Consider the following 20667-nt stretch of genomic DNA (forward strand, 5'->3'; position numbering starts at 1 on the left):
TTAACGGAATTTTTTTTTGTTTGGTAATTTGGAATTTGAAGTCTTGTCCCATACTTCCTGGGGAGAGTCGTGTTGTTAGTGGAAATGTCTATGTTCAGACATAGACAGACTATGTCTATGTTAGTGTAAATGTAATGTTCAGCAGATATGGCAACCCTACCTAATAAGGGTCCTGTAGCATAGTGGTCTACGTAATCGGCTCACAACCGAGGGACACGGGTTCAATTCCCTGCCAGGACAGAAACGGTTGGGAACGTTTCCTTTCACCTGTTGCCTCTGTTCACGTTGCAGTAAAATACATACCCGGGTGTTATGCATGTGTTCTGGGGTTCCATCCTGGGACCTCGATAAGCTTCAGTACAGGTTTTCGCGTCCTCGACAACTGGAATTATTAATTATTATGCTTCATTTAACTATTCACCTATCAATAAATGGGTACCCGGGAGTTAGGCAACTGTTGTGGAATGCAAGCTGGGGGAAGGTCAGCCGTTTGTCTAAGGGGACCTCAATAACTCTAACAAGCTTCCTGTTCCAGACTATGGGAAACCATCTTTTATGATTCATTTCAAAGACACTTCCCCCTCAGGGCCTCAGCAAGTATTTCCTTATCACTCTTTGTCTTAAGAACAACACTAATATATATTCTTCAGTGACAAATTCTGAGCTTACAGCATGAATTAATACAATATCAGGCAATGAAAATACAGATACTGGCTTCAGTTATTGAGGACATATTTTACATGCATAAATATTGAAATTGTAAGGCATAAAATCATAGAAAATGAGTGTTAAAAGCAGAATGTGATAGTTTCCCTTCCCGTTTTCTCTAAACAACTTCCTCATGCGGGTGGTAAACAACAAAAGAATTCGGATGTTGTAAACTTGGCTTCGTCTTCATTTCTTGACATAATTCTTGATTGAACATCTTGATTGACACTTATATCTTAATAAATAAAATACTATAGCAATTAGTGATGACAGTAATTATTTATCATGGCTCTATATTAAGTAATATTGTAACTACCTACGGTCTAAATTGTGAACAAGTAATTCGAACTCCAAACACGAGCGATGTGTGTGGTCCGCTTCTCAATCAAAAAGAAATCTTGAGTCATGAATTTGGAACTGGACCATTGGGAGCTTCAGGCGTGGTAATATCAAAGAGACTGAAGGTGAGACTATAAGATAAAGTCACATTGTTATTTGTGTAGTGTACAGAAGATATACAATGGTGGTTTATGTGAGTTCATGAGAGCTTGCTAGGTCAGGAAGCAGGACTGTGGTGAAATTTGGGATGCCACTTTGATCCTCAGCCAGTTGTTTAATACATAATCACAAGGAAACAGGCGACGTTGTCTGTAAATCCTCAGGATTTATTGATACTATAAGGTATTTGAACAATTTATGAGTTTGTAATGAGTTGGGAGGCCAGTATCTTGACATACAGCTCCTCATAATATCAGCCATTAATTTGAGTAAGCTTATAATTGCAAAATTATAAATGCTTACCAAATGTGTGTGTTTAAAAATGTTGCTGAGGCATCAGAGATTTATTAAAACTATTGATCTTGTTTATATTTTTGTTATTTATATTATTGATTATGAATTTGCTGTTAGTCAAGCACAGACAAATTTTAAATTATGCTATACATATATCTAGATTTTGAAATACTTGGCCTCATATAATTAATTACAAAACTGATGTTTTATTTATTAAGCATTTTCTGTTAAACATTATTTGTATATCTTTGTTTATCATTGACACTAATTATATTTACACAAGAGAGTAATCACACTAATGTGACTGCAGCAATGAAAAATTCCATAAGAGCAGTGATGAGGGTTCGAACCTATGCGGTGGATGTTAAGACGCACATGCTTCTAGCAACTAGATCACGACATGGTATAAGGATTGCAACCTGGAGTTGTACTGAAGCCATAACAGGATTTTCACACAATTCCCCCCATGCACTCTAGTTCTGTCATCTAGGACTTTGTTCTACCTCTGATGCTCCTCTTTCAATGCAAGGAGAGTAATCACACTAACAAGTGACTGTGTATTGTATATAATGAACACACTGATGTGTGCTCAGTAGAACTCCAGGTTGCATTCCTTATATCAAGTAATGGTTTAGTTGCTAGAAGCGTGTGCATGGGAACATACACTGCATAGGTTGGAACCCTCATCACTGCTCTTACGGATTTTTTCATTGATGCTGTCATGTTAGTGTGATTACTCTCTATGTATTGAAAGAAAAGTGTCAGAGGTAGAACAAAGTTCTAGGTGACAGAGCCAGAATGCATGGGGGGATTTTGTGAAAATTCTGTTCCAGCTTTAGTAGAAGCCTCAGGATATCCTTGTGTGTTCAGTAGAAAACATATTATTTAATACTAGTAGTGTACAGAACATACTGTAAATAATTGTAATATACCAATAATAATACTGTAATAATAATGCACATAGAAATCACACAAAAATGAGATATATCGGTGAGAAATTAGAGCACTGAGGTGACTTGAACCAGTGATCAGAGTACTTCTAGTCATGCACTTTATCCCTGTACCACAACATGGTATAAGTTAAACAACCTGGGATTCCACTGAATTCACAGGAAGTCTGGAGACTTCAACTAAAGCCAGTCCAAGCTTTACATATAACCCCCATGCACTCTGATGTAGATAAAGTACCTGTAGTTCATGTTGATGACCTACTAATTACATACACCATTTTAGCAATATATTCCCTGTCTATGTTATGCTTTTGTCTTCTTACTTTTCCCACTATATATTTCTGTTTTTAATTTATGCTTGATATATGATTTAAAACAGGGACTCCACTCAATTTCTTATGCTGAATGATATGATGTGCCATTTTGTAGTACAGTACAGTACTGTTCTTGATTTTACTGGTATTCTGTACAAGCATTAAACAGTCAAAACTACTATACTGTACACTGTACTTGGCTTTAAAATCAGTGCTGTGAGGTATCAGTGATAATGTAGGTACAGTATTTAGACAAAATTTGACTTCAAGTTCGGTGACTGGGGAAGAGGGTTTATGCCATCAAAAGAAAATTCTGTTTATTGCACTGAATATCAGATAAAGATTTAATATGGAATTAAAAATTTGTCTAGTGCTACTGAAACTTATGGCCTACTGAAATAATTTACAGTGCAATCTACCATTATGGTTCCCTGGGTATATTTACCCCTAGAACATAATTTATCTGAATTTATCTTAAGGCCACTATTTCCCTAGTGGTCTTGATGTGGACAGGCAGCTGGCACTTTGTCAAAGGTTCCACCATTGTTCCTGAGGATTATTTCTATCTGAATTTTGAACTGAAGTACAGCACTGAAATATACTGTATTGGCATCTACGGCTTCAGCCGGTAGGCAGTTCCACGGGTTCATAACACTATTGGTGAAAAAGCATTTCTTGTTTTCTCTCCTACAATGTGGCCTGTTGAGCTTGAAGCTGTTGCCCCTTATTTGTACTAAATTTAACCGTTTAAAGAAGTAGTCTGGATCAATGTTCTTTAACTTGTTGCGTATTTTAAAGGTCTCGGTGAAATCAGTACAGTACTGTATATGATTGAGATACAGGCTGCTCAGGGTTCAAGTCAGGTGTCAACATTAGTTATAGTACAACATCCATAGGCCCTACCTTAACCCATTGCTGGCTGTTCTGTATCTGAAGCATATACATCCTGAATTCCTGGAGTAAAAATATGACCAAGTGAGAAATATAGTATAAATATCCCATTAGACTGCCTACTAGGCCTGTAGTAGCATCATTTGCTTCATGGATTGTTGTTTATATTTATTATATTAATGTTGACTACATATGTTTAATAGTCATTCTTACTACATTATTGATGACTTTTATATTTAGCTAATTTTTACATTGTGCTTCACAGGACAATGGGTTTACTTACAATAGGCATTTTGCTTGTGAGTGCAGTGATTGTACGGACTGAGGAGAGAACAAATTCTACTACATCACCAGCTGATTCCACTTTGGTCTTTAGAACTTCACTAAGTTCCACAATAACAAGTGCCACAACAACAAGTTCCACAATAACAAGTGCCACAACAACAAGTGCCACAACAAGTGCCACAACAAGTGCCACAACAACAAGTGCCATCACCAGTGTCCCTGCAATAAGTGTCACTTCAACAGATAGTCTTAAGAAAGTATGGAATGGTGTTGCCTCGTCTTCCCCTCAAATCAGAAGTGGACCACAAAGTGTTGTTAGTGCAACTGATGTCAATCAGAGATTTCCAGTAGATGCATTTTCATTTTCACCAGATGGAAGTTTCACTGGCGGTTTTAATGAAAGTAAAAATGTAAGTACATGTACAGCCATATTGTATTACAAAATTGTTAGATTCACATTTTTATTTTAAAGTTACTGTATACATGTATATAAGCAAGATTTGTTTGGTCAGCATTTTATCATCTTGTGAAATAATGAAATTAGCAAAATTATGAAAAAATAACAAGCTTTATTTTATCGTTTAACAAAATATGTACTGTATTTCATATATTTTTTTAGTTTCCAGTAGTATATTTTCTTTTCAAAATATACATGAAATTAAATATTGTGTACTGTACTGTTATGCCTTGAACTGTGGTCATTACCTACAAATGATTTAAATAGTTCTCTTAATGCTGCATAGTCTTTGGTGTGGCACTGTAGTTGATGTGTATCACTTGGTTCATTAAGTTAAGCACTATTGGGTCTTGCCAGAAACTAGATGGGAGACCAAATGGTCAAAAACCTTGTCCTTGGTTAGTGTGATCCTGTTTGGGCCAAATAAATATATACAGTAGTATGACCTGGACAGGGTCATTAAAATGACAAAGCCAAAGGTTGGTTGGCCTTAAAGTAATATTTACAAATGCAGAGATTAAGCACTGAGTAACACTGTAAAGAAGGTGTTTGATCAAGATGGGGTTACCACCATATGCAAGCCTCATGAATTTGTTATCCCTTGCAGTGCCAAGCAATAATATTTTATATCATATGTACTGTATTCAAGTCTATTATTTATTAATTTTAACATTAAATTTTGTATGTAAGCTAAGATAAATTGTTCAGTAATATTGAAGTTGGCTCTCTGCATCTGCAGGTTGATCAGTGTCACCGGACTGTCAAGTGTGAAGCTCTTGAGGAGACTACATGCTTGGGAGTACAATTGCCATATGCGCACACTTCCTTGGCTCTCACCGGGTTACCAAATCAGCGCATTGCCAGGGTGAGATGAATAATTTAATTGTCTTTATTGTTTATGACCTGTTCTTCTTCCATTTTGTATGAGCATTTTGATTTTCTGCATTTCTGCAACATTTCTTTATTGTTCAGTAAATTTTAAGCTAGGTCTACAATCAATTGTTATATTAAGGAAATATATTTCCATGAGTTTTTATTAAGAAGTACAGTACAGTACAGTACATATATATGTCCAAGTATATAATGTACTTGGACATATATAATTACTGTCAGTGTATTTTTTTTTTAAATTATGGCTTCAATAGGTCAGTGGTCTCCCAGCTGTGATGGGAGGCCACAATATAATTTGGAGACATGATGACCAAGTCACACACTAGAAGATGAGGAGACGATGACGTTTTGGTTCGTCCTGGACTATTATCAAGCCGTAATTGACTTAATAATGGTCCAGGACGGACCGAAATGTCGTCGTTTCCTCATCTTCTGGTGTGTGGCTTGGTCATCATATCTTCAGCCACATTATTGTGACTCATCGTCTGCATAATTTGGAGACACTTCCTTTAGCTTCTAGCCTCCCGTCATCTTAGGATGATGTAAGCAGTTGTCTAGGCCAACAAAAAGATTGATGATGTCAATGATTATTTTGATATGCTTCTTACGTTTGCATTCAGATATTTTATTTTTGTATCTATTTAACATTCATTCTTAAGTTGTATTTCCTAACAATTAAATTGATATTTCTGGAAAAGTTGGAGTGACCAGTGATAAGTGAGTCCCTGAAAAAAGGTTGTTTACTGAACAAAAGGATATCATTCATGTGTAAATTATTTCTTCAAGTGTAGGTGTGGACATCAGGCCAGGTAGGCGATAGCAACGGCAATCCTGGTGTGGAGAGCGAGGATGCATGCCCAAGATACATTATGAACATTTCCTCCCATTCACAATTAAGCTTACCAATGTCAGCATTTTGTAGGTCAAGTAACTCACTTCCATGTAAGCTTGGACATTGGCTGTTAAAAGCTTAACTTTTGACTGGGTATCAAAACGGCCAAATTTGCTGATGATGACATTTGTTTTGACCTTCAGATCTCTAATAGCATCAGATAAATTTACAAGTGGGTCCCTTGTGGATATAATATGCCCCTGATATATTTTTAATACTTTACCAAAATCACTCTGCTTGGTAATTTTAGTTTGGAATAACCTTAAAATGAGTCCTGTGAGTTAAAAGCAGTTTCAGCATATTCAGTAGGATTGAACATTAGGTTGCATTCTGCACTATATCTTTCACATATTTTTATCAAGTTTTCCATAGCCTCTTTGGTAGGTGCCAGTAGAACTAGATCAGCAGCATAACAAAAAAAATTGGCCTTAGTACAGTATTTTTTTTTTTTTTTTTTTTTTTTTTTTTTTTTTTTTTTTTTTTTTTTTTTTTTTTTTTTTTTTTGAGATATATACAAGAGTTGTTACATTCTTGTACAGCCACTAGTATGCGTAGCGTTTCGGGCAAGTCCTTAATCCTATGGTCCCTGGAATACGATCCCCTGCCGCGAAGAATCGTTTTTTCATCCAAGTACACATTTTACTGTTGCGTTAAACAGAGGCTACAGTTAAGGATTTGCGCCCAGTAAATCCTCCCCGGCCAGGATACGAACCCATGACATAGCGCTCGCGGAACGCCAGGCGAGTGTCTTACCACTACACCACGGAGATTGCAATATGTGTATTGTATATGTATGGTATTGTATATGTGATAGCCAGCTTGACTGGCTCTTAACTCTTTCAGCAATGGATCAATGTAGGTAGCAAACAATATAGGACTAAAGACAGTACCTAGTTTGACCCCATTTTTTTTGGTGATAATTTTTCAGAGGTTATTACTCTATTACACATCTTTTACATACCTGATAAACATTATAAAAAAGGTTATTACACAGCTAATTTACATGCCTAATAAAAAATATATAAATATCTAGCAATGACACGATGTACTTCTCTGCTAAGTGCTTCTCACAAAAATTGAAGATGACAATTTCATGACAGAATGTTGAGCAATGCCTAGCCCAAAATAATAGTAAATATGTAACAAGAAACAAATGCCACATATTTGAATACTTTGCAATTTTTTAAATGGTTTAAGGACAATATGTATATATATAAATGTGACTTGTGCACTGTACTCTCAAATTTTAGTTATACATAGTACATATAGCTCATATTGAAATTTGTGGCTACTCACTTGCAGGAAAATCAGCGAAGAGAGTTTAAGGTACAGTATTTAGCCATGGTCTTAATATCATCATAGTCTACCTTTATTGTGTAGTGATTTCTAATTAAAAATAAGTCTAGAATCCACACCAAAATATAGAAATAGTATGTACATGTTTGGTGTATATTTTTCTATTTAAGATTTTAATATCATAAATAATATATTTATATTCTTAAATCTTGTATGTTTATCTTTGTAGGAACACTTGGAGTTGTGGTCGTCACTTCGTAATGTCCCTCGATGCTGGGCAGTAGTACAGCCTTTACTCTGTGCCATATTTTTCCCACGCTGTGACAATAATTCATTGGAGTTACCTTCACAGGTGAATTGAGTGATATATTTCGATATACAATCTATTGGATATATTTTTCCCTTTTATAGTACCAGTATATTTACACTGTATCCTGATTTACTTGTGATGGATTAAGTATGTAAATCTCACAAAAATACATGTGCTCTCAGCTTATGATTAGTTTGATCTCCAGAGCAGTTAGAGCACTTAAACATTTGTTCACTCTGCATGCTCAGTTGAACTCTCAGTTTTGCTTATTTAATGCACTAACCTCACTCACATAAAACATTTGCTATTGGATTCAGTCTTATGTTTAAAATACTGTACTGTCATCTGAAACACTTGTAGACTGGAAGGATTCAATTGCTGACTATTTTAAAGTCTTACTTGGACAACCTCTCCCACTCAGTATTGTCAGTCATATTTTAAATGATCTTATTACATAATTTTTATCAACTAAATTTTATTATTGCTCTGCAAACGACACATCATCTCACTTTATCTTGTAGTTTGTTTTAGTCCTTGAGTATTGAAAACAAGGTGGAACTTTAAACTGTCCTGTTATTTCACTCCATAACTATGAAAAATCATTCAGAATTCACATTATTCCATTCAGTGGTAACCTTTTCGAGTTGTTTATGAGATAGTTACTGTATCTTGCATTTATCTTGTTACAGGGCAGACTTTTGAATAGTTTAAATGTTTTATATAAATTTTTCTTGCACATAACTGCTACCAACTATAATAAGTTTGGCATTTTACTTATTTAACACAGTAATGACTTTAGGAGCATGTCAGAAGTTATTTTAATAGAGAGAGCATGCAAGCAGATGATGTACATGCCAAGTGAATGCAGAGAATATGTAGTATAGTTACAGTATTTTCACATTCAAAATAAATCATAAATAGATTTGCATGCTTAATTATTTCTTAAGCATTACTGGAATGTAACAGTATTATTTACACACACACTCACCTGGAACATATAGAGAACATATACAGTAAGCTAAAAAAGGTAATGCTTTCTTGAATCATACCTGCTTGGTTCTGTCACTTAGGAGATGTGCGTCATTACTCGAGGCCCGTGCAGGTTAGTGGAGTACGAGAGAGGGTGGCCAGACTTTTTGGTATGTCGTGAAGATTATCCTCATAAATGTAAGGTAAGCTTATATATAAAATTTCAACTTAATTTTCACATTTTCAATAAAACCTGATTTATAGCAAGTAGTACATACAAAATTTGACAGAATTAGGGGGAAAGACTGGCTAAGAATTTGTCTGATATTTCTGATATACCACAAACCTGAGCGGATTGGATAACTGGCAAATGACTTCACGAGCAATCAAGTTCTTTTTTCATTATTGTTAAGAATTTAAATCTCAAAATAAATGCCAAGATGTAAGATTGTAAAGAAAATTACAAAGCACCACATAAATTGTATTTTGAAGTGTATACAACAATTCCAGAATACTGTGAGAGAACTGAAATTCAACACAACAGGGCAATGTGCTCCTCCATTAGTGGCCACTGAGGAGGAATCTTCGTGGTACGAAGGCGTGAAGGGGTGTGGTGTCCAGTGTGCCAATCCAATTTTTACTGATGAGGAGCATGAAGACCTTCACCATTTTGTGGCTGCACTAGGTGGTGTCTGCTTAGCCTTTGCTGCTCTCACGGTGGTGCGTTGTATGGAAGAGTTATTGTTGCCCTAAGAAATAATTAGAATTCAGTAGTTTTGTTCTAGTTGTAATAATACACAGCTAGTTTATTATCATAGTTAGAAATACAGTACAGTAGTTTTAATAAATGTTAAGAAAATCTGAACCAAAGACTCAAGATAAAATAAATTAAACTCTAATCACATTGAATCACTGTTTATTCTTATTTATGTACAGTATTTATCTATACAGTACTTGTGCTTTTTGTGTCTTGGAGGTGTGAGTGGCAAATTAAGCTGTAAGGATGATAGCCTAAAAGTATTTTGAATAAGAAAGTAGTATGCTATAAGAAGTCAGCGTACTAACAAATGTTTGTTAAAGTTACTGCTGGAAGTTCAGTGCTTCTCTATGTAAATAAAGTGTTTTATCTTTTTTGGAGGAAATCTTGGTAAGAGACTGTATGATAGTAGTCTACAGAATGTTTTTTCACATCACTTTTTAAATTGTTTCTCAGCTGACGTACCTGATAGACTGGCGTGCAGCAAACAAGTATCCAGTACTCATCATCTTCTACATCAATGGTTGTTTCCTCATTGCCAGCATTGGTTTCATTGTTCAGTTTCATCCCGGAGTCCGCCATGATCTCACCTGTCGATCAGATGGTACTCTACGTCAGGGGGAACCTAGGTAAGACAGGCATTTATTTATTGATGGCAACTGGCTATGCTAAATTATTTAGTCAATTTTAGCATTCATACCAAATTGATAACTCACTGATAAAATCAGACTGGATATGATACAGTATATCTAGAATAAACTTGACTCTATTTTTTTTAACGTAAACAATATCACTTAAGTTTTTAAAGAATAGTTTTTGATGGAACTAAAATTAGTACAGTATACATATTGTATTAAACATCAGCAATGAGTAAAATTACCTACAGTGTTTTTATCCTCTAATTGTATCAGATGCTGATTGTCATTAAATTGAGAGCTTATATTAATAAAATTTATACAATACACTATCCATATTTAATTTGAGGTATGTACTTGGATTCAAAAAGAGCTGGTTTAGAATATTGTAATTATCATAATTTTCTTGTTTTTCCCTAAGCTCCGGTGGAAACCTCTCGTGTGTAGTGGTGTTTGTTTGCATCTATTACTTCATGGTTGCTGGTGGCTTATGGCTTATCATCCTGGCATACTCTCTCCACACCAGTTTCAAATCATATGGTGAGAACATTGACTTTAGAATATATTACAATAAAATGGAAACAATGATTGCCAAATAAAGTACTCTACATCATTTTTAGAAAATATACCAGTACAAAATTTATCAAAAGAATTTTATATTTAATTCGGTTAAGTATTAAATTTAAAGTTATAGGTGGTCTTTTATAAGATTTTTCAAATAAGTTCTTATGTTGTAGTGTTGAACATTTAACATTAGTGCAACTGTTGTTTTGTGATAAAAGATATTACATTTACCTGGTAGTACAGTAACTCAATATTTATTACCTATGTATGACAATTAAAAGATACTTCATTAAAATATGTGCTTCAAAATATTGTCAACCACATTTTACAGCAGCAGGGCTGTGTGGCGATGAGCTGGAACGACGAGCAGCATATTTTCACCTGGTGTCATGGTCCTTACCTCTTGTCCTGACCATCACCATTATGGCCTTGGCAGAAGTTGAAGCCGACTCTGTTGCGGGGATATGCTTTCTGTCTTCAGCACTTCACATACGAATAATATTCCTACTGCTGCCAATGGTAGCTATTGTGTTTGCTGCTGGATTTTTCTTTGTGCAAGGTAAATAGAATACTGTTGTAATTTGTTTGATTTTTTTCATATACTGTAATATAATGAGAGCACAAGCATCACAAATGTTTCAAAATACACTATTGTATTACATAAAGGGGATTAATTTTCACATAAACTGCAGCATAATTTTTTCCGTGACATTTCATTTACTTGCCAAATTATTGTGATATCATTTACACACATACAGTGCAATTTAATTTAAAAATCGGTGCAGATTCCCTAATGCCATGAATTTAATAAATAAATCATATAAAATCTTCAATTTTAGTAGAATATGAACCAAATATGCATCTTTAATTCAGTATTAAAAATAAAATATATACAGTAATACATTGTACATAAGTTTTGGAAAAAATGAATGTGTATTTTGTATATTTTTTATAATGGAAAATAATATATTCTATTTTTGAATTTTGTGTCATTATTTATTACAAGTTTAAACATTTTAATATAGAAAAGTATCCAAGGAACTTGTATTGGAGCAAGTTGGAGAGTGGATAGTACATGGTGCCTGGTGTAAGGCGGCAGGGCAGTGTTGGTGAGCGTGCAGAGATCCTTTACTGCTAGAATCCATTCAGTAAAACATCTAAACTATTGGGACCGACTAAAGAGCCTAAATCTGTATTCTCTTGAGCGCAGGCGGGAGAGATACATAATAATTTACACATGGAAAATAGTAGAGGGGCTGATCCCAAACCTGCACACAGAAATAACATCACATGAGACCAGAAAGCATGAAAGGATGTGCAGAATACCCCCATTGAAAAGCAGAGGTGCAACAGGTACTCTTGAGAGAGAACTTTATCAACATCAGAGGCCCAAGACTGTTCAACACGCTTCCACTACATATAAGGGGCATAACTGGCCGACCCCTCACAGTGTTCAAGAGAGAACTTGACAAACACCTCCAAAGGATACCTGATCAACCAGGCTGTGACTCATACGTCAGGCTGCGAGCAGCCGCGTCCAATAGCCTGGTTGACCAGTCTAGCAACGAGGAGGCATGGTTGACGATCGGGTCGCGGGGTTGCTAAGCCCCGAAATCACCTCAAGGTAACCTCAAGGTAACCAAGATGGTCTGCAGGCCAAGTGGCTTTTTGTTCATTTCTGGGAAGGTTTCTTCAGTAGCTCTCTGAGCTTAAGCTTTGGTATAACCTTTGGTATAAGCTTTGGTATAACTGAGGTATTTGGTATAACTGCTTTAAGCTTTGGTATAACTGAGCTTAAGCTTTGGTATAACTTAGGTAATCACACCAGGCCTTTGAGCCCCAACCTGACCTACATGGAGCCAGGCATAGAATCTGGTTCTCTCCATGAGACAAGAAGAGCCTAGGGATGAGAAAACGACCTAAAACCAAGAAAACCACTAAAAATGGTTATACTCAACTAAACAAGGCACTGCTCTTAAGTAAATTAGTAGCCTTAAGGTTAAAATAACAAAAAAGGCAAAAAGGCAAATAACAAATGAACATTTACATGGGCAAACTATTACTGTAATGTGCCTTACTACCACTAGTTGGCATCCAGGTCACCTCACCTGTGAGCCATCAGAACAGAGCACCGAAATCCCCACGGAAGAGAATGGAACACGGTGGAAACATTCTGCGATAAGACTGGCAAAAGCACAAAATCCTCCCGCACCAAGGCGCACAGCCTGGGAACCCCTGAAAATGCTTTGTAGAGTGCAAGATTCTGGCCTACTGCAATTTTGTAAGGCTTTGCTATAGCACTGTTTAAGCTTAGGGAGCTACTGAGAAGCCCACCATAAAAGGCCATTTCATTACACTAAACAATTGATTTATAATTTTATGACACTGTTTTTTATCTCATTTTACAGCTTTCATTTCTCTTTTGTTGCAGGCATGATAAAGTTAGTTTATCTTAAGATGGAGTGTTACAATATAATTAGTGACAGTGCCAACAGCAAGATAGTGGAGACAATCATCAGGCTGGCCCTCATCACCATCACACTAGCAACTTTCACAGGTACTACCATCTACTGTCACATCTACCAGTACAGAAACCAACACCTCTGGGATAAGGCACTTCGGGACTATATTATGTAAGTTTGCTTTCTCTTGTTTGTGACACAGTCTTAACACATTTTTATATTTACATTAAAAAACATCATAACAGAAAACATATTTATAAATGTTCTGTCTATTACTACTTAACTTTTACACAGTGATAATATTCTCATGATCCACCCTGTTTAAATACAGCACTCTTATATTTTCCAGCACAGGTACTGTACTATTTTAATTCATACTTATGATCTGGCACAGTATTTAGTCTCCATATGTTGTATGTTATATTTTAGAGGCTATATCCATATGATCACATCAGTGGTTATTTGCATGTAACATGTATCATTGCACATTTAAAAAAAAAAGGAAAATGTCCAGTCTGTGGAGATCTCTTGCGATGGGGAGAAGGGTTAGTACCAAGTCAGTTAATATCTTTACAGTAATTTTGTTAATTGAAATGAAGTTATGCTATATTAAAGATTAAGCGTGATTAATCAGATTTTCTTCAGTGGTTAATATTCTATATTCGTTGTATCTAATGAATAGCTTACATTCACAAAACATAGCTTTGAGGGTTTACATTTTAGATGGAGGGTTGAGAATTAAGATTTTCATTATATAATAGACTACTGTATTGAGGTTTCTTGTTTTAGAGATTAAATGGTATTGAATAAAATGCATTTTATTACTCTATGAATGTTACTTTCTGCATATTGTTTGACAGGTGAATATTTTCATGATAACCACATTTGGATAGTTAAAATATTATTAAAATACTAGTACAATACTGTGTTTTTAATTAGTAGCAATTATATAGTTTCATAATACTGATAAGATACTATATTATCAAAATCTCTCAGGTTTATTTAAAAAAATTTAATATTATTTAAATATGAAGGTGTGTTTCTAACATGACGGATGCAACCCAGTTCAGCAGTGGATCATCAGTTTGTACAATAGCAAAACGTCCCAGTATCAATGTATATAAACTACACTTATTGGCTCTCTTTGGTGCTGGCATCATAATGTCTTCATGGTGCTGGACTCCAAACACACTACAAGCTTGGAAACGCTTTCTACGCAGGTAGGTACATCTGTAGTATACACTGTTTATATTAATTAAATAGTGTAATAGTTTTGATTTATACAAGCACTGCAAAATTCTAGTACAGTACATTTGTTTTTAAAGGAATTTTGATTCAATTATTAAATGAATTTTGTATTAATGAAACCTTATTCTGCTCATATATTATATACAGCAAATTTAAATTTTGTGTGTGTTTTCCAGGGTTGCAGGAGTTCCTTCAGAAGAACCTCTGCGTCTTGCACGCCACAGGGTTATAGCTCAAGCTTTCGCTAAACGTCATGACCTTAATACTGCTGGTAGACTTTCTATCAGTCTCCACTCTATGCATGATGATCCACTTGGTAAGAATAGATGTTTTTGTAAACACTTTTTTGTAAACACTATCTTCATATAGCTTACATTTTTAGAGAATTGAGTCATAAATCCTTTCATAGTTTATCTAGCATACTGCAGATGTGTGCAGGGTTGCCAGATTGGGCTACAAGTAGCGAATTGGGCTACTTTTAAGAGCCCCACGCTCTCAAATTTTTAATTTCGCGACTTGCGACTTTTTGGGCTAGTTTAAACGCAAGTTGGGCTACTTTGGCCAATTAATATTAAGAAACTCAATGATGGTTATTTATGCTTTAATAATATAATCTGTACAAATCACAGCCAAGTCCAACAGCCTGATTGACTAGACCACTTACTGCAGGAGAGCCCTGGTCAGAGACCGGCCCCTGGGAACGTTGATCCTAGGAACCTTTGAAAGAAAAAGTAACCACAAGGCAAGGTAATCCTCCCCAGGGGCAATAGATTTCCCAACCTTAATTGTTAATAATACTTCATCCCAAAAGCTACACCTGGTTCCACAGATCTTCATTAAGGGGAGAAAGTTATCTAGAAATTTACAGATTGATAAATGATGGGAAAGATCCCTTACAGTTAATACCTTTGTCAGGAAGACGATGGTTGGCAAGGAGCGGTAGTGTAAAGCGGCCATTTGATCAGTGGGGTTCTCTAACAACTCATTACCAAATAGCTTTTTCCTCTTGTGATAAATATGTTGCAAGGCAACTATTTTCAATGTACGCTGATCCCTCCAATAAGCTACAGTATATTTCACATGTCTCAAACCAATCCTAAATGATTTTGAAAGGATGAATTTACTTTATCAAAAGATGAAGCAGATCAGTATAGCCTTCACACTGTCTTAGAAAATTTCACTCTTGAAATACTCAGAAGAATCTTTCGTCCTCATCATGCAAAGCTTCATGTTAATTTGGACTACAATTCTATGTATCTTCCCTGGAGAAAGTGGACTTTGTTTACGAATTTTCAACACTTCTGGCCACCAACAGACAAAAGAATTTTACAACCCAGGAAAAGTTTCAAAATGTTCAAGAAAGATGCGATAATTTTTTCATGAAAGCTTGCAAATAGCTTCTTTCTCGTATTCTAAGTAATGTTGAAACTATAAATAAAGGTGAAAAATCTGTTACCTATCATATGCCTTAGCTTACATGGCCACCATTTTTGGAACTTCCGTTAGTATTAGCTGACCAATCTAAGCTTAGTGAAATTGAAAGTCAGTGGCGCCTACTGTTAACCATTGACTAGTCCAACATTTGTGAGGGACAAATTCCGACATCTGAATCGTCATTTTAGACCAAGACAATAACTGTCAAGAACACTGCTGGCGATCCCATACTGATTGACCTCGCTGAGTTTGTGTTGAAAATATACAGTTTGCCAATCAGTAATGCCCTGGTTGAACGGATATTTTCGAGAGTAACGTCTGTGAAAACTAAACTGAGAAATCTTGAATGGGAATGGGACTTGAGCTTTTGACATCAGTCTTGAGAATCAAAACATATCTTGAAGAAAATGTAACTTGTTGCTCATCATTTGAACCACTCATATCAATGCTTAAATATGAGTCTGCAATATACAAGAACGAGCTTGTGGATGCAGATCAAGATCTTGGTAATCTTCAACTGTAAAGACGTGGAAGGACTTCATACCCATTAAGCTTCAAACAGTAAATATTGGTAAGTTATCCTATTATCATATTGGTTAAATATATATATATGCAGAGATAATGTTAATAAAACAATTAAAATCGTTTAATGTACTCTATATATCATAATAGATTACTTTGAAACCCGTATCAGTCACTAAACAAAAAATTGGGCTACTCTTATTACAAATTCGCTACTTTTAGACCGTCAGCTCGCTACTTTTAGCAATTTGAATCTGGCAACCCCGAGTCAGAATTCGGCTCAAAAATCACACTCAGGAGTCAAATTTCCGACATTTCAGATATTTTGAAAACTGCAGGGGGGTTTGGGCAAAATATGACCCATCGCTGTTTTCAGTAATTGGCATACTGTATTTTCGGTATAAAAAGTCGTAATTTGAAAATGAAAATAGGTGCAGAGAGTCAGAATTCGGCTCAAAAACCACACTCAGGAGTCAAATTTCCGACATTTCAGATATTTTGAAAACTGCAGGGGGTTTTGAGCAAAATATGACCCATCGCCATTTCAGTAATTGGCATATTTTCGGTGTAAAAAGTCGTAATTTGAAAATGAAAATAGGTGGAGAGAGTCAGAATTCGGCTCATAAATCACACTCAGGAGTCAAATTTCGGACATTTCAGACATTTTGAAAACTGCAGGGGGGTTTGGGCAAAATATGAACCATCGCCGTTTTCAGTAATTGGCATATTTTTGGTATAAAAAGTCGTAATTTGAAAATGAAAATAGGTGCAGAGAGTCAGAATTCGGCTCAAAAATCACACTCAGGAGTCAAATTTCCGACATTTCAGATATTTTGAAAACTGCAGGGGGGTTTGGGCAGAATATGACCCTTCGCCGTTTTCAGTAATTGGCATATTTTCGGTGTAAAAAGTTATAATTTGAAAATGAAAATAGGTGCAGAGAGTCAGAATTCGGCTCATAAATCACACTCAGGAGTCAAATTTCCGACATTTCAGATATTTTGAAAACTGCAGGGGGGTTTGGGCAAAATATGACCCTTCGCCGTTTTCAGTAATTGGCATATTTTCGGTGTAAAAAGTCGTAATTTGAAAATGAAAATAGGTGCAGAGTTAGAATTCGGCTCAAAAATCACGCTCAGGAGTCAAATTTCGGACATTTACGATATTTTGAAAACTGCAGGGTGGTTTGGGCAAAATATGACCCATCGCTGTTTTCAGTAATTGGCATATTTTCGGTATAAAAAGTCGTAATTTGAAAATGAAAATAGGTGCAGAGAGTCAGAATTCGGGTCAAAAATCACGCTCAGGAGTCAAATTTCGGATATTTACGATATTTTGAAAACTGCAGGGGGGTTTGGCAAAATATGACCCATCGCTGTTTTCAGTAATTGGCATATTTTCGGTATAAAAAGTCGTAATTTGAAATTGAAAATAGGTGCAGAGAGTCAGAATTCGGCTCAAAAATCACGCTCAGGAGTCAAATATCGGACATTTCAGACATTTTGAAAACTGCAGGGGGGTTTGGGCAAAATATGGCCCATTGCCGTTTTCAGTAATTGGCATATTTTCTGTATAAAAAGTCGTAATTTGAAAATGAAAATAGGTGCAGAGAGTCAGAATTCGGCTCAAAAATCACACTCAGGAGTCAAATTTCCGACATTTCAGATATTTTGAAAACTGCAGGGGGGTTTGGGCAAAATATGACCCTTTGCCGTTTTTAGTAATTGGCATATTTTCGGTATAAAAAGTCGTAATTTGAAAATGAAAATAGGTGCAGAGAGTCAGAATTTGGCTCAAAAATCACGCTCAGGATTCAAATTTCGGACATTTACGATATTTTGAAAACTGCAGGGGGGTTTGGGCAAAATATGACCCAACGCTGTTTTTAGTAATTGGCATATTTTCGATATAAAAAGTCGTAATTTGAAAATGAAAATAGGTGCAGAGAGTCAGAATTCGGCTAAAAAATCACACTCAGGAGTCAAATTTCGGACATTTCAGACGTTTTGAAAACTGCAGGGGGGTTTGGGCAAAATATGACCCATTGCCGTTTTCAGTAATTGGCATATTTTCGGTATAAAAAGTCGTAATTTGAAAATGAAAATAGGTGCAGAGAGTCAGAATTCGGCTCAAAAATCACACTCAGGAGTCAAATTTCGGACATTTACGATATTTTGAAAACTGTAGGGGGGTTTGGGCAAAATATGACCCACCGCTGTTTTCAGTAATTGGCATATTTTCGGTATAAAAAGTTGTAATTTGAAAATGAAAATAGGTGCAGAGAGTCAGAATTCGGCTCAAAAATCATGCTCAGGAGTCAAATTTCGGACATTTCAGATATTTTGAAAACTGCATGGGGGTTTGGGCAAAATATGACCCCTTGCCGTTTTCAGTAATTGGCATATTTTTGGTATAAAAATTCGTAATTTGAAAATGAAAATAGGTGCAGAGAGTCAGAATTCAGCTCATAAATCACACTCAGGAGTCAAATTTCCGACATTTCAAGTGTTTTGAAAACTGCAGGGGGGTTTGGGCAAAATATGACCCATCGCCATTTTCAGTAATTGGTATATTTTTGGTATAAAAATTCGTAATTTGAAAATGAAAATAGGTGCAGAGAGTCAGAATTCGGCTCAAAAATTACACTCAGGAGTCAAATTTCTGACATTTCAGATATTTTGAAAACTGCAGGGGGGGGGGGGGGGTTTGGGCAAAATATGACCCATCGCCGTTTTCAGTAATTGGCATATTTTCGGTATAAAAAGTTGTAATTTGAAAATGAAAATAGGTGCAGAGAGTCAGAATTCGGCTCAAAAATCATGCTCAGGAGTCAAATTTCTGACATTTCAGATATTTTGAAAACTGCAGGGGGGTTTGGGCAAAATATGACCTTTCGCCGTTTTCAGTAATTGGCATATTTTAGGTATAAAAAGTCGTAATTTGAAAATGAAAATAGGTGCAGAGAGTCAGATCATGTGTGATAGTTTTGTGCTTTGCCCAGGGATAGACTGCAGTGGTGATGAATCATTGTAGTCAAATTTCCTTTCAGGGTTAAACTTTGACATGAATAGTGCAACTTCTGGGGATCTGTCCTCTGCATGGGCCACTGCCATCCCTCACCTCATGACAAGACGTGGAGCTCTCGTAGGCACTGCTGCTCTGGGACTTCGAAGAAATTCTGTCGATTCAGAGTATAGCATTAGTAGAAGGTGAGTGATTTAATAACTATTCTCTTTGTAATGTGATTTGGAATTTATTATCCACTGCTTAATTTTTTATTTTGTAATGGATAAAAAATTTAATAATTTAATTACTACATCTAAAATTTATTTTAAAGAAATTCTTCACAACTTCAGTTGTGCACACAATGCATTATACATTCTAATAAGTATGGTACACCAGTTTCTGAATTTCCTACAATACATCTGGCATCATCTTGATTGTGTGAAGTGTCTCACAGTAGTTACATGCTTTAATTATGCAAAGATTACATGGCAGCAGTAATGGTTGTGTGTTAGATGGAAGAAAAACGACTTTGACATCATCATTTGTGTCCTAGGAAGCTAGAAGTTGTGACTAATCCCAACAATATCTGAGGCAAAAGACTTGATGTAAACCAGTCCAGGAACAATTTAGATGTTATCACTGCCTTTTTGTTTCACCTCAAGAGACTTATGCTTGCCTTTCAAGGCACAGGGAAGTTCTTGGTCTGGAAAGCAGGCAAAGATATACACTTAAAAGTTTCTTGATGTATTGACAACGTGAGTGTTAGCAAACCTTTTGTAAATGTTAGTACAAAATACTGCTGTCTGATGATGTAGGTACTGGATGCCATTCTCTTCTGGGATAAACCTCTTTTATCCATATTGCAAGATTTTTAATAATTCTTGTAAACACTTTTTACTACCTCAGCAGAGAAGTTATGCTGCTTAGGTTAGCTAAAGTAGCTTTACCTGTATATTTCACATTCCAAGAATAATCAAACCAGGCACTACTAAATGACAGTTTCTTGGATGGTTCACTTGTTTCATATATGTCTTTGCAAGATCTTTGTTCCTTCTCACAAATCACTGTGTGACAGCATTACACACTACAGTACTGAGAAAAGCCTTCTGTTCATATGTTCAACATGAGCTCAGTTTTAGTTGATGATCCCACCTGGTCATCCTCTTGATGGCTTAAAACTTGCAATCTATGAATCACAACATGTGTAATAATGCTAACCTTATCTTTCCTCGTGGTGAGAATCAGAGACTCAAGCATGCGTGTTTTAACTTGGGCTCCAAAGTG

At 35.8% G+C, this 20667-nt stretch overlaps 1 protein-coding gene across 2 annotated transcripts in view; it reads left to right on the plus strand.

The window, feature by feature from the left end:
- The first annotated feature begins 1058 nt into the window (after positions 1-1058).
- The window catches only part of smo (smoothened, frizzled class receptor), a 28410-nt gene continuing 8801 nt past the window's right edge, over positions 1059-20667 (plus strand). The window contains exons 1-13 of one of the 2 annotated variants that reach the window (XM_045748740.2): positions 1059-1172; positions 3921-4350; positions 5137-5262; positions 7706-7828; positions 8857-8958; positions 9266-9475; positions 9969-10141; positions 10569-10687; positions 11043-11270; positions 13143-13344; positions 14208-14393; positions 14598-14737; positions 19427-19586. In XM_045748740.2, coding sequence (XP_045604696.1) covers positions 3925-4350; positions 5137-5262; positions 7706-7828; positions 8857-8958; positions 9266-9475; positions 9969-10141; positions 10569-10687; positions 11043-11270; positions 13143-13344; positions 14208-14393; positions 14598-14737; positions 19427-19586 — 2195 coding nt within the window. In that variant the 5' untranslated portion in view covers positions 1059-1172; positions 3921-3924. The remainder of the gene's footprint in view (positions 1173-3920; positions 4351-5136; positions 5263-7705; positions 7829-8856; positions 8959-9265; positions 9476-9968; positions 10142-10568; positions 10688-11042; positions 11271-13142; positions 13345-14207; positions 14394-14597; positions 14738-19426; positions 19587-20667) is intronic. The other variant, XM_069325414.1, reaches the window with a different exon arrangement.

The sequence above is a fragment of the Procambarus clarkii genome, chromosome 2 (genome assembly GCF_040958095.1).
Source record: "Procambarus clarkii isolate CNS0578487 chromosome 2, FALCON_Pclarkii_2.0, whole genome shotgun sequence".
NCBI classification, from domain to species: domain Eukaryota; kingdom Metazoa; phylum Arthropoda; class Malacostraca; order Decapoda; family Cambaridae; genus Procambarus; species Procambarus clarkii.